This window comes from Pteropus medius, unplaced genomic scaffold (genome assembly GCF_902729225.1).
Source record: "Pteropus medius unplaced genomic scaffold, Ma_sr-lr_union100, whole genome shotgun sequence".
NCBI lineage: Eukaryota > Metazoa > Chordata > Mammalia > Chiroptera > Pteropodidae > Pteropus > Pteropus medius.
The window spans coordinates 6,631,175-6,646,881 of record NW_024356336.1 but is presented as its reverse complement, the minus strand read 5'-3'; the positions used below and the strand labels follow the sequence as shown (position 1 = coordinate 6,646,881).

Sequence of the window (15,707 nt, the reverse complement as noted above, 5' to 3'; positions counted from 1 at the left end):
TGTAGTGTCTTTGTAGACATTAAATAATTTGACATTTATATTCTCAACATTTATCTTAGAATATAAATTGCATTTTTAGACCCACTGATATGAAGCTTATTATATAAATGTGAACCTAGGACTTCAGGGCCAAAAAGAAGGCAGCATTTAATGATTTTATATTCTATTTCCTTTATCTTACTGTCAAAAGCTCCATAACTTATGTTATATGCTCTTTATAAATTTATAGCAAATATGTTCCACCAGGTTCCCCTGGGGTCAGAATGCACAGCCCTGAAGGTAGTAGGAACCCTTCTAAGATTCCCCATCCAGATTCTGAGGCTCTAGTGTTCTGGAACTTCTGTCCTCCCTCCACATTCCTAAGTCACCTACTAGTGTGGGCCTCTCCTGCTGGAGACAGTCAGCTCTCAGTGATTGTTCACAGCCAGTTGTGAACGCCAGGCCCTGCTCTGTCTTACCAAGCCGGTGCCTAAGTCTTGGTGAATACTTACTAACTAGTTTTCATAATAATCTAAATTTTTGTCTTTGTTGAGACAAAAAAAGTTTTCCCTTTCCTAACATTCTTAAGACCTTTAAGGGTGGGGGGATTGTTGATATGATAGGGGGTACTTTTTATAGAGGCAAAATCTCAAAAATAAAAACCTAACATACTATCAAATCTGACCCAATTTACAAATGAGAAATTGAGACCCAAAGAGGTGGTAGCCTGCCAAGGTCACAAAGGCCATGGGTAGCAGAGTCAGGACTATGCTGGGTACTACTCTAACCCTTGTTTCATCAAGTGCTTGTCAGTGGACAGGTTTATAATGGGGGTTAGGGGTAAAGCAAGCAAATGAGCCCACAAGCAGGGGAGATTGCAGTTTCTGACAGTAGTCTCCTGAGCCTAGGGGTGTCTTGTGCAACCACAGCTGATGAAAGACAAAGTAAAATGAAATGCATCTTACCTGATGTAAACACGGCCAACTGTCAGAGTCCCCGGGGCAACCAGTCATCAAGGAGAATGAGAAAGGGGAAAGGAAGAAAAATGCTTTCATTAGAAGAAAAATGGGAAATCAGGATCAAACTATGGAGTACTGCCATCCTACTGAGGGTCTGGGGGGATCACTGGTACCAGAAATTAGAAAACTGCCTAAAATCACAGAAAAAATGAGGCAATGGAGACAAGATGCCAATCTTCATCCCTGTGATCTCACTACTTGTGAAGACCCCCAGGTCACAGATCATCCCAGAACTAGCTTCTCTACAAGTCAAACTCTGAGTGGTTATGACCTTGGTAGGAATCCAACAAAAATTAAGGACCTTTTGTGCAGAAAAATTCATGGGGGAATCTTCATGATCTCATCCATGTGCACACGTGCATATGTACTATTTTAGACTCAATTTCAGTGGGTTCATAGATAGCCTCCTCAGACTCACAAGGAATGTGTAGATCTAGATCCAGTGTAACAAAGTCTTCCAGCTGTCCCCAGCCTTGAGTGCTTGGCTGGCAGTAAGTAGCTTCAAAGTTCAGGTCCACTGTAAAAATATCTTTAAGTAATGATATTTTCTGCTACTTGGCAGAAAAGCCTACCTTCAGCTTAGTGAGTTATGCTAAGGTCATTGCTCAATCTCTTATTCTTTAAATGAGGAAACCAAGCTCATGAAATGACTTGCCTATAGGACCGGGACTTAAAAATAAGTCTCCTGACTTTCAGTTCACTGTCCTTTCTATCACACAGCATTGGTTGCAAAAAATGACATTTCCAGAATTGAAGGAAAAGTCATTCTAACTTCAGATTTTTTATTTTTCTTTCTCTCTCAATTCACTCATTAAACTATTGATATCTACCATACATCTATTACAGGCTGGGATTGTGGAAAATGTGGACATGGTTTCTGTCCCTTGAACAACATGTCTCCTCTAGCTGAGTAAAATTTGGACTCAGAGGATAATTCCATTCCCAATTCCTAAACCACAGTTTAGCCTCGCAATCCAGATACACAATCTCCCTGGACATAAAAGATTCCTGACATCTGACTCCAACATTAACCTTGCCACGCCATTCCAAACTGAGCCAGTGGCACCCTAAATCATGGCAGATCTCCACTGGCAACTTCTCTCAAAGGCAGTGAGGAAGAAATGGATGTAACTTTTCTTCATGGTAATTTTAGGATTATGATGATTACTTCCATTTATTAAGCAATTACTGTGTGCCAGACTGTGGCTAAATAGCTCTGCATTTGTTAATGTCACTGGATAGTCACACTAAGCTTTGAGGAAGTGCAATTATCTCCATTTTTTGATCATAGTTTGATCCTGTTCTCCACAAATAAAGAAACAGATACAGAGAGGATAGCAGATTTGGCACTCTGATTAGAAGTGTGTGTTTCATTTTAGAATCTGTGTCCTTTCCACTGATACCCCAACTTAACTTTTAATTTTGCCACTCATTCCAAGTTCTGGTTTTATAAAAATCTCAATCATAAAGCTAGAGTATTTCCAATTTCTAGGAGAGGGCTGTTGACAACAGTTTCCGCATAAAATTTAATTATTAAGGCAAGAGCCTCCAGAACAAAAATCTCTGCCTCGCTCAATTCACTCACCAATAAATTTATCAATTTCACTATTGCCAACTTAAACTCCCTTAAGTATTGCTTACATTACTTCACACCACTTCCCTAGTCAAAAATATCCAATAGCTCTACGTCCTACTCAGTCAAATCTGGGTTTGATAATCTGGCCTGATTCTCCCTTAACCATTCTAACACTCCCTATCCCACAGCATGCCTCCAGGATGCTATTCGAGGTATAGAGTAGCCTCAGGGTCTCAAATGAACCCAACAGTGCATATGCTTGTCCCTAGATATTGCCTGCTTTGGGGTGGCACATGCTTTGCCTTACCAGGCATTCTCGCCCTTCTATTACCCCAATTCACCCATCAAGATCCAGCTCAAAACTAAGAGAAAAAAAATAAGATCTCAACATTCACCCAGATTCTCAAGAGCCAGGAAGGATATTCTATAACCATTAAGGCTGAAACGGATACTGACTCTGCTACTTCATTTTGATATACTACATGAAATATGGTAACAATTACTAGGATCATAGTTAACATGTAATATTTACTATGTGCTCTTCTAAGCCGTTAACATATTTCACATGATTTAATGTTCACAAACAACCCTATAAAATGAAGCAGAATGTATATAAGTACCTTCCTTGCCCAAGGTCATCCAGTAGGAAAAGCGGCAGAGTCAGGATTCATAGCAAGGCAGTCTGGCTCCACAGTCCTTGCTCATAACCACTGTGCTATACTGCCTCTTGGCTCAGCATAGCAAGTGGCACATAGTAAAGTGCTCACTAAATGGTGAGTGTAATCACTTTAGAGATGGGGATATGGAGCCCAGGGTGGGGACAGGATTTGCCCAAGGTTACTCAGCTCATCAGCGGCAGAACTGGGATGAGAACCCAGGTCTCTTGCCTTTGGGCCTGAATGTATCAAGACCCAAAGTAGGTGGGAAACCTTCTCTAAAGCTGTCTAGGGCTATGAGCTTTCTCAACTTGACAGTGTATCCTCTAGGGAGGAGGCAGGGGTACTGACCAGAAAAGGTGGCCGCACAGGCTGATGACGGCATCCTTGGCTGTGTCCAGGCAAATGTTGCACTCAAAGGTGCTGTCCTGCCCTCCGCTCTCGCCAGCACCATTGCTGCTGCCACTGGGCCCCCCTGCACTGGAGTTCTCAGGGGATGCAGAGGCCGAGGGCCCCTTGTTTGCCATCCTTGGCTTTCAGCAAACTCTTGAGTGAAGATTCTCCCCGGGAAAATCCTGAAAGGCAAAGAGCCCTTGATTGTCCATTTCTGCAGCCCAGTATCCCTCACCCTGGCTCCACACCAATACCCCCATCTCCTCTCAGCTCCAGAAGTTCAGACTGAACTCCTGAGTAGACTTCCCAGGGGCTGCAGAGGATAACAGTTGTGGGGCACTAGAGAGCAATGACTCAGAAACTTCCATGAACATAGTGTAGAATGTACCACACAAATACACAAACCATTCCAATATAGAGCAGTCTCCAGATGGACTCTCCAGAAGAACTGGCATCCTGTCTCACTGTCTTTACATTCTCCCAGGATAACCACCCCAGATGACAAATACTTGCTCAGTCAAATTGAACAGTCACAGGCTGTCCTCTAACTATGGACAGCCTCCATGTTGGCAGGTGAATCTGCTCAGGCCAGAAAGTATTTGACTGGTATATGCCGGAATACAAAGAAAACCCATAACTATGAAAGGTGAGGTGCTAGAAAGGACAAGAAAAGTCATCTGGTCCAATGTCTTCCACACTGCAATCCTTTGCATTTCCCTTTCTGCCAAGTTAGAATACCACCCACCTTATTTTGTCTAAATCAACTTTTTAGCTTCAATACCTTTAAAGAGGAGGCTTATGATACTGCTGAAAATAGAAAACCAGTATTACTTAACATAAGTGACAGATAAATATAAATGTAATGAAGGAAAATCTTTTATTCTCATACCATCTGAAACCATCTGGCACACTCATATCATGCTGTGGGTGAATCTGATCTGATCTAATGTCTTTAGGAAACTGTGGCCTGAGACTGCTCGGGCTACCTGACTCATGTGGAGCTGAGACTGGGACTCATGACACTCAGTTTGTATTCAAATCACTGTGCCAACAAAGATCAAGCTGGCCACCAAATGCTGGGAGAAAGAGAATGCTGTTCACTACTATCTCCAAATCAAAGAGTCTGCCAGGAGCTGAACAGAAGGAGGACTAGACCAACACCAAAGGATACTCAGAAATTCTGGGTGCAGATTAAGCATCTGTCAAGAGCCCTGATCTGGCTACTCTCACAATCTCAGAAATTCCAAGGAGGAAATGCTAGCTAGCTACCACAGTCAGAGAATCAGGGGCTTGGATGCTGGTCCCAGTCAACAGGTATTTTTGGGAACCTCCCTTCTCCTCCCCAGGCCAGTTTTCTCATCTGTAAACTGAGGCACTGGACAACATGGTCTCCTAGGTGCCCTTTTCCAGCTCTGAAACTGTGTCGTTCCAGGTCACCTCATCCACCCTCTCCAAAGCAGGTGGCCCCGCCACAAGTCTGGGACTCACCAATGGAGCACAAGACCACCACCCCGATTTCAGCTTCCAAAGTATGAGGAGGCGAGGACCAAAAATCCACAGTTCTCTCTCAGACCAAGAAGCCTTTCTAGACACCACCACCTCAGAACTCTGGACTCATGAGCATCTCTCAGCACAAAAGCAGCTCAGTGACTTAGGGAGAAGAGGACAGCTCACTGCCACCTTTTCACTCAGTTACATCATTTTACATAATGTCCCAGAAGGACAGCCAGCTGCCAGCAGCACCAGTACCTTGCTGGCCACAGTTCCAAGACCTTACCTATAACCCAGTACTTCCTCCTCTCCATACACATTTGCTCTCTTCTTTGTAGGATGGAGTCTACTTGTGAGGGCTACATTATGGCCTTTCTTTGCTGTTCTAGCTAAAGTATCCTACATATTTTTCTTTAAAAAAAAAAAAAATCTTTTAAGATGAAGGACTATGTGTATAGATATGGAAATACAACCATAAAGTCAGGTTCACAGATTGATCTTGACTGTCTTTTGTCAAGACAGCAGACAGCACAACCAATAAAGCATTCTTCCTTAAAAAGAAAATGCAGACTCTAATTAAGCCTCTAAAATGGTAGTGGAGAGAAAAGATGAATTAAGAACAGGAAAGTTGATGGTTTTTGGTACTGGATGATGAATGGAGACTCACTGTAGTAATTTATTTTGTGTGTGCTTATAAATTTCCATAATAACAGGTATTTAAAAAAAATGGTCAGGTTGCAAAAGAGTATATGTATGAATGGGTAAAAACAAAGCATAAAATGAGTGTGTGTATACATGTATACACGCATATACATATGTGTATATATACTTATATAGACATACATATATACACATATGCAAAGAAAATGTCTAGAACGCACATACTAAACTATCAACAGTCATTTCTGGGATTATGAGGGCTGGGGAATTTTGAATTTTATATTCTTATCTTGCTTTAATGTTTCATGATAAGCAGATATTTTTAAAAAGGAAATTATAAAATTTATGTATAATATTATACTTGTTAAATAATGAATATAAATATTAGTAAATGCCTTTTAAAATGTTGAAGAACATACCAAACTGTTAATAGTGATTATCTCTGTATTGGTGGGGCTTAGAGGTAGTGACTTATACTTTCTGAATCCTCTCCATTCATAAAACTGACATTTTTACATGTATTAATTCTGAAATCAGACATGAGTGAGAGAACATGTTTTTAAAATTTCCCTAATGTTCCAGTTTTCCCCAACCCTGAAAAGCTCTGAATTCAAGTCCTGACTCCACCACTGACTAGCTGTGTGGCTAAGGGGAGACACCTTGATGGCTTCAACTGTTTTTCTCATATGAAAAGTGAGGGTGTCATGCCTCCTACAAGGTTGCTAAGGTGGCCCTGTGAGATAACACAGTAACTTGAAGAGCGCACCAAGGTAAGAGGGGGCTGTTGCTGCTGGGGAGATGCACACACACAGACACACACACACATACTTACCCTGGTCCACTGCCCTCTCCACTCCCTGGACCTAACAAGGCTCTGCATGGTGCATAATCCTACACACAGGGACAAGGGGACAGTCAGGTTCAAGGTAGGTATCACCTGACAGTATCAGGTCAGCTCAGAGTTTGCAGGGAGTAGGTGCCTTGCAGCAGGCCAGGCACTGGAATAGGTCTGCATGGCCCAACTCTAGGCAGATCACATCGCTCTCAGTCTAATTTTTAACAGACGAATTACATGGTGCCTACATGGGTTCTAGAGCCTCATCCTGGAAGGCACTCAAATAGTTGCTGAGTAGGTTCAGGCATGCATGACTAATCTTGGTCAACTTCCAGGCCAACTACTCACAAATGTCTTTTTGCAATATATCCTTGGCCCCAGAGCTGCACAGCCATCCCTAGAGCCTCTTCTCCTCATCTCCCTACCCTCAAGCACAGGAACCTTACTGCATCAGGGCAATGTGGCAGAAATGGGCAACTTTCCCTGGGAACTGTCCACTGAGCACCTCCAGAAAAACAAAATGTGGCCACGACTTCATGGACTCAGACTGAGACAGTGACTCAGAGGACAGAGGGCCCTGGTCAGCTCAGGAACTGGACAGAGTAAAAGGGAAGCAGGCCCGGAGCATGCCTGAGCTGCCATCCTAATAAAATTTTTTACTGGTTCCTGTAGAGCCTAAAGACTTGGACTTGACCACACAGAGACCTTGTGGCTGGTTTTGTGCCCCTGTCTCTAACCTGACCATTCTTCATTCTTGATCTGAATCCATTTTCTAGTTTTTAAAACATTCACATCTATTACTCCTTCTGATCTTTAGTTTACAGAGGAAGATATCAGGCCATGGATGTTAGAGGATTTGCCCAAGGCCAGGTCATCATACAGTGCCAAATTCAGACTTTCCAACACAGCATCAGCACTCTTTTCACTCTTACATATTACCCTTTAACATGCAGCTCTACAAAATTAAATACCTGGTCTTTGTTTTCCCTCAAATTCATTGTGCAATGCTATAACTTTTGTGTTCTTTGAAGTGAATGCAAAGCAAACTCACCACTCAACCATTTATGCATTCAACCAACATGGCTCCATACCAACTACAATCAAGGCTGGCTGCGGCAGCGGGTGTGTGTGTGGGGATGGTGGGAGTGGGGCGGTGGTCACAAAGAAGAGCAAGGTCAAGTTGAAGCTCTGGAATCTAGGACAGGAGCTAAGGAAGATACATGGATTCTTAACAAGGGGCCACATCAAACATCAAACTTGCCTGTTTTTCCTAAACAAGGCACCTTCTCAGAGTTCTGGTTCCTAGACCCTCTCAAGGATTTAAACAGAATCTGGATCTGGATAGGGCCCACTAATCTACATCTTTAAATAAATGTGCCCTACTTTCCACTCCAGATGATTCTTGGACGAAGAGTTTTGGAAACCCAGATCTCAAACAGAGAGAACGTTACCAAAAGCACAATGCAATTACAGCACAGCACAGAGTTTGGGAGGGACAGCAAACTCAAGAGCCTGTCCTTCAGAATACACAACTTCTAGCTACAGTCCAGAGGCACTATGGAGAGGTCAGATAAACTTGGGAGGTGAGGGACAAGTTCACTGAGATCTCAGACCAGCCAGCACCTGGTCCATCCAGAACAGAGCTTACTATGTAAGAAACAAGTTCACACCTAGTTTCAAAAAACATTCCTAAATTTGAGATGTCAAGGGCAGCACCTGTGGTGCTGGGACTAAAGCAGATCTGCAATGCTTAATTATCTCTTAGGAATAGAGCCTAGAAGCTAAAGTGAACTGACCCAGCATCCTCACTCTTTTTACCTTCCCAGAGCTGGTCTGTTCCACCTCACAGAACTGAGCAAGGGAGAGAATGCGAGCTGCATATCCCTGTAGGAACCACCAGGGAACTGGACCTCATGAAGAAATCTTCAGGTTCTAGAGAACTGCAGGTATTCATAATCTGCCTCCTCTGCCCTTTTAACTCAAAGAATTCCTGGACCAGGGCGTACAGAGAAATCTAGAAATGTTAATCCTAGTTATGAAGATAACAAATTTGAGTGATAAATAAATAACTGGCATGAGCCAAGAGGGGACCCAGCAGAGGTCTTCTTCCATTGGGCACATGCTTGTTCATACATGCCAAGAACTGCGGTGAGCCTGAGCCTGTCTGCGCTGCTCATTAGGCTACTGAGGTACCACACGTAGGCAGAGATGGGACCTGCATTCCAAGAATGTCTACATCACACTCACAGAAGGTTGAGGTAGGAAGAAATCTGAGTAAGTTCATTGGAACTTGGATGCACAGAAATGAGGCTCTAAACTTTTAGAGTCTAAATGGAGTTTAGGTCCCCAGGCTAGTTCACAGAGGCCTGGTCCTCAAATATAGGACCAAGGGCATGAATAGACTTTCAGGTCCAGAAGGCCAGAGCAGGCTGCGAAGACTGGCCTCTCTTCCTTGGGGCTGCACTCATCTTTTTCTCTGGTCCCTTCTACTATCCCTATCTGTTCAACCAACCCCGCTCCTATCTTCAATGATTTATTAAAGTTTCTACTGGTTAGGCGTTCAGGATACAAAAACAAAAGATTCAGTCTAAAGGGAGACACAGACAAGTAAACCAAAAAAGCAGCTCAGTGCGCTGGCCGCTGACAGAAGTGTGTACAGTGTGTGAGGGCTGAGCATGCTGGGGAGGACGCAGACACAGCACACAGGACAAGTGGATAATTCACTGTGCCAAGTTCAGTGTGGCTGGAGCCCAGGGCACCCATGGGTATCGTAGGGGAGCATGGGCTGGGACTGAGACAAGAAGAAAGGCCTTGTGTCCATATTTGAGTGGGGATTCTAGGGTCAGCTGTGCCTACTTTTCCACATTTTCTTCTATTGTTTCTGAATCAAACTGAGTTTTTTGTTTGTTTTAAGTTTCAATGCTTTCTTTTAAGAAAGGGTGAAGTAGGTTTGGATTGTCTCGGCGCAAGCTTATAAGGGTCATCCAAGAGGCTGCCTTTTGTCATCCCTTATATCACTGTCTTTAAATGTTCCGTAACTTTTACTTAGGACTTTTGTCCTTAAAAATTAGCATGGCAGAGAAGAATTTGATGGTTTTGGTTTCAAATCTCGGCTCTGCCACTTTGTGACTTCAGACATTTTCTCTCTGAGCCCTTGTTTTACTCACAGAACAGTTGTAAGGAATAAAGAGATAAAAAACTAAGTAATTAGCACAGTGACCAGAACATAGTTAAGTGCTCAAGAACTGTTAATCCCCTCATCCGCCCGTAAGGTCTCTCAGCAGTACACTGGAGTGTACTGCTGCTTTATATTCCCATAGAGCTATGCAATCAGCAGGTACTTGGTTAATTTGCTGAATGAATGAGTCACAACTTCCCTTTCTGAATGAGCATTGTTCCTTGAAGGCACAGTAGGTTAGACAACAGAACTATGTAAGAAGAAATCCATAATGGGACACACTTGAGCCAGGCAAAATTAGATTTTCCCCAAAACTGTTAAAATCAGGAGGCATCTGTTATATTTATTATTATTGTGGATAACATCAACTAACACTCTGCTCAGCCCTTTACACAAATTATTTCATTTAATCTTTACAGCCCACATTTGAGGTAAACACCACTTTACCAATGTTAGCATCTGCTGGCTCAAAATAGTTAGGTCATTGGCCCATGGTCACAGAGCCAGTCAGAGGCAAAGCTTCCCAACTCCCAAGCCAATGTGTTTAGCAGACAATACCTGAGTGATCTGTTCATGTGTCTTGTCTCCTCAAACTCAGGCCCAGCTTCCATGTGCCTTACTCAACAGAGCCAGGCACCTCAAGAGCACTTCATAAATGTGTATGGGTTGATGGAGCTAATGCCCCAGAATGCTTACAACTGTAAGACTTAATACGAATCAATTTAGCCAACTAAAGTTGTGGAAAATCAGCATCCTAAAAGAACAAGACATTCTTCTGTGATGTTTTTCAGAACTGGAAATGCTACATAACCTTTCGAAATAATTTTTAAAAAATATAAGTATTGCCCAAAACTCTTAAACAAATGGGATAAAAAGATCAGAGATCTGCAATCAGAAAAATATTCAAGTTTTCCCAAATTGGTACTCACCTCTATTAGGGAGAATGGTACTCTTATAGAGGATTATTCACTAAACTTGTTTACTTTAGTTAGACATCTCCTGGAGCCTAGACATCTCCTGGAGCCTGACAATGTTCAATAAATGTTCAATAAATGTTGAATGTTCAATAAATGTATGTGAATGAATGATGGGGATTTGACAATTTCAACTCAAATCAATATAACTGAGTAAAAAATCATATTAAAGAAAAGATCTTCAGACTAGACAGATCCCAGTTAAGAGCTGTGGATTTTTAGTATAATACAGTGAAAGGCAAAATCTGGAGCCAGAAGACCTAGTCTGACACTCAGCTCTGCTACTCACAAAACCAGGATCTTCACCTGCAAATAGGGTAACTATGTCTGCCCTTCCTTTATTATCAGAAAAGTTTTCAAAATGAGGGCTTTGCTTTTATTTTCAGTCAGTAAATCCTTATTAATTCAGATTCTATAATGTCTCATTATTTCAGATTATACCTGAGGTTGAGCTACAGACCTCTAAAATACTCTGAAGGTGGAGTATAAAAAGAAAATGAGTAAGGTTAACAAGATTTAACTAATTAAGAAGAAAACTTTCTAAGAGTTTAATAACATCCAGCATATACTTGACAAAACAATGACCTCACTTCTTCCAATAGGAGGTCCTGAGGAGGACCTTCAGGAGAGTATACGTAAGATAGAACAACCATGGTTAAAAATAAAATCAAAATGACATCATTTTGAATAATCTTTAACACTGACTTCTACAAATCATTGTGTCCCAAGCCACAATTAATTATCAGTGCAGTTTGGAAAACATTTAAAGAATGCCCAGAATTAGGCTCAATGATTAAAATAAAACAGACAAGATTCTGGTTCCTGCTCTCGAGTTCATGGTCTAGTCAGAATTTAACTTTTTTTTTTCCTTTTTTAAATCTCACAGTGAAAAATGGCTTTGTAGAGATGGTATTGTTAAGAAAAAACAATTTTCCCGTACTTCTGCCCAGGATCCACTCCAGAGGGCTGTCCATCTTTATAAAACCCCGCCATGCCTACAACACAAGGTGCTTCTGAGGAGCAATTGGGAGTGTGGTTATTGAAGAGTCACGTGCTATAGAGACTACCACAGGAGTCAATGTGGTGACTGGTTCCAGGATGGAATGGCCAGCCAGTCTCCTAGGCCATTTCCACGGAAGCAGGCATGGCTTGCTGCTTCTGATCTCTACATGTCCTTAGGCCAGCTAGGATACAAGGGCACCACTTCTTAGTGGTGCTTTGCTCCCACTGCTCAGTGAAATGAAGAGACAGACCCGTGTCATCCCCAGCTGATGTGAAGAGTAAAGCAGCAGAGTCCATATTAGCCATGAAGCAATTAGGGCCACATCTGAAGCCTTAGCGGCTTCTTCCTTACTTTAAAAACTACATTGCTGGCAATGATTTCTTGGATATGACACCAAAGGCACAGGCGACAACGAAAAAATAGACAAATTGGACTCAATGAAAATTTAAAAATTTGTGCATCAAAAGACACTAACAACAGAGTAAAACGGTAACTCACAGAATAAGAGAAAATATTTGCAAATCATGTATCTGAGGGATAAATATCCAGAAAAATAAAGAACCCCTAAATTTAACAACAACAACAAAAATAATCTGATTCAAAAATGGGCAAAGTGCTTGGATAGACGTTTCTTCAAAGATATTCGAATAGCCAAAAACAACATAAAAAAATGCTGCTCACTAATTATTAGGAAAATGCTAATCAAAACTATGAGAAACCACCTCACCCATTAGGATGGCTACCGATAGGGTTCCCAGATCCAATTCCAATGTGGGGCAGGTTCCCCACACCAACAAACAATTTTTAGACACCACTAGTATGTCCAAGAATTCACCTCAATTCTGACACTACCCAGAGACAGATTAGATTCCACAGTTAAGGGTTCAGTCCTACAATACTGTCTCCCTACACACACATACTTCAGACGCCTGCCACAAAAGCCCAGGCTCTAACCTGTGCTTCTGACCAACGAGCTACAAATTGGAGGTTGCAATGAACCCCTCCAACTCAGAATGCCAACTGCAAGTCCATATTGTTACCTGTATCTATGACTAACTAACTTGCTATACAGAGGTTCCAATGATCCCCTCCTTGAGTTCAACTAATTTACCAGACCGGCTCACAGAACTCAGGAAAACTGTTTACTCACTAGGTTACCATTTATTACAAAGGATATTAGAGGATAAAAATCAACAGCCAGATGAAGAGATACATAGGAGGAGGTCCCAAACAAAGGCACTTCTGTCCTCATGCAGCTTGGGGCCTGGCTTGGGGCTCATCACTGTGGCACACAGAGGCATTCTAGTTCCACAATGTGGAAGCTCTCCAAAAAAGAAGGACCAATAAGCTGTCCTCCTGGGTTTTTATGGCAAGTTGATTAATCATGATTGGCTAAGTCACTGGCCATCGGCTACTGAACGCAATCTTTATTCCCTCTCCTGGTCCAGGTAGGGGGTGGGATGGGTGAGACTAAAAGTGCCAAACCTGTAGTCACATGGTTGGCTCCACTGGCAATCAGCTCTCATTCTGCAGTGCTTTCCAAGTCACTTCAATGACATAACAAAAGACACCATACCCAGTCCTCCGCCCCGTCCCCGCCCCCGCCCCTGGAAATCTTAAGGGTTTTCAGAGCTGTGAGCCAGGAACTGTGGATATAGACCAAATATCATAAATCACAGTATTGCAGCTACTATGGAAAAAAAAAAAATCCCCAGAAAATAACAAGTGTTGGTGAGGAGGTGGAGAAATTGGAACCCTTACGCACTTTTGATGGAAACATAAAATAGTACAGCTGCTGTGAAAAACTGTATGAAATTTAAAAATAGAATTACCATATGATCCAGTATTTCCACTTCTAAGTATATAAAAGAATTGAAAATGGGGTCTTGAAGAGATATTTGTACACCCATGTTCATATGTGCATTATTCACAATAGCTAAAATGTGGAAGCAACCCAAGTGTCCATCATCAAATGAATATGCAAAATGTGGTATATGCATACCATGGAGTATTATTCAACCTTAAAAGGGGAGAAAATTCTGACACATGCTACAAGAATGAACCTTGAGGACGTTATGCTAAGTGAAATAAGCCACTCACAAAAAGACACTGTAGGATTCCACTTATGTGAGGTACTTGGAATAGTCAAATTTATAAAGACCGAGAGAGTGGTTGCCGATGGTTGAGGGGGAGAAAAGAAAGGGGAGTTATTGTTTCATGAGTGTAGTTTCAATTTTATGAAATGAAGAGTTCTGAAGATGGATGGTGGTAATGGTTGCACAACAGAATGAATGTACTTAATAATCACTGAACTGTACACTTAATGGTTAAAACGGTAAATTTTATGCTATGTATATTTTACCACAATATTGGGGGAAAAAAATCCCTACATTTTCACAAAAGGCCATTCCGCAAAGGTTATTGTATGATTTCATTATAGGAAATATCTATAATAGGCAAATTTGCAGAAAGAAAATGGATTAGAGGTTAGCAGGAACTAGGGTGAGGGGAGAACAGGGAGTTATTTCTTAATGAGGACAGAGTTTATATTTGCGGTGCTGAAAAATTTTTGAAAACAGAATAGTGGTGACGGTTCACAACACTGTGAGTGTACTTAGTGCCACTGAACTGTACACTTAAAAACAGTTAAATGGTAAATTGTTATGTATATTTTACCACATAATATTTTAAAATGTTCCTATTAAAAAAGAAAAACTAGATTTCCACCCACTAAGACCATGTTGAGTACTTGTTATAAACATTATATCTACAATAAGACTTACTGAATAAGTGAATGGTTAAGTAAAAGTATTAGAAATCATGCTTACAGAAGAGGCTGGCAAAAACATGGAGACATTAACATCAAACTGTTAAAAGAAAAAAGCAAGCTATAGAACTATGAACAGTGAATGATTTCAACTATTAAAAATGTACCCAGTGGGGAAGAAACAAGAAGAAAAAAAAGCAACTATAATAAAGGCTCTCTTTAGATACTGGAAGTAGAGATGACTGGAGTGGGAGGAGAGGGGAGCTTTTCTGTATTTTCCAGAATGTCTAAAATGAACATTGCTTTCAGAGTTAAAATTAGCTTATTATTATTATTATTTTTTTAAAGTATATGTTCAAGACGGTCTGGTTATATAGCTAAATGCTGAGATCAAAAGAGGCGTGGGTGCACTGATAGCTCTGCCACCACAAGCAGCTGCCCAAGGCTATCACCAGTCCCGCATGTCCCAAGCCATTACCTACTCTTCTACTCTGTGCTCTGACCAAACACTAGAGTAGCTCCCAAACAGCAGGATCCCCTATTGGTCTTGTCACATCTTGGATGATGCTGTGGTACCTTTTTCACTTGACCATGGCCACCCCAGCTCTGCATGGTCAGCAGTACTTGGGGATGAGCCAAGCTCTGTATGGTCAGCGGTTTCAAATAGACAACTTACTCTGCACTTCAGCATGTCCAAATCCAACTCCATTAAGATCAGGGGATCTGCAAACTCTTTGAATATTTACATGCAAGATTATACATGATGACAAACAATTCAATTACAAAATGGGCAATGGATCTGAACAGACATTTCTCCAAAGAAGATATACAGATGGCCAATATGCACACGAAAAAGATGTTCAATAGCATCAGTCATTAGGAAAATGCAATAAAAACTACAATGAGATGCTGCTTCACATCCACTGGGGTGGATATATAATTTTAAAAAAGGACAATAACAAGTGTTGAAGAGGACATGGAGAAAATGGAACCCTCCTATATTGCTAATGGAGATGTAGATTGGTGCAGCTGCTGTGGAAAACAGCTTGGTGGTTCCTCAAAAAGTTAAACACAGAGTTGCCATATGACCCAGCAATTCTACTCCTAGATATACACATCCAAGAAAACTGAAAATATGTTCAAACAAAAATTTGTACATGAATAACCATAGGAGCA

General features: G+C 41.5%; 1 protein-coding gene across 1 annotated transcript in view; it reads right to left on the bottom strand.

The window, feature by feature from the left end:
• The window catches only part of RNF185 (ring finger protein 185), a 29,157-nt gene that overhangs the window by 9,921 nt on the left and 3,529 nt on the right, over positions 1 to 15,707 (bottom strand). Inside the window, exons 2-3 of the mRNA XM_039862024.1 lie at positions 3,582 to 3,805; positions 945 to 963 (exon numbers count right to left, since the gene is read on the bottom strand). Coding sequence (XP_039717958.1) covers positions 945 to 963; positions 3,582 to 3,757 — 195 coding nt within the window. The 5' untranslated portion in view covers positions 3,758 to 3,805. The remainder of the gene's footprint in view (positions 1 to 944; positions 964 to 3,581; positions 3,806 to 15,707) is intronic.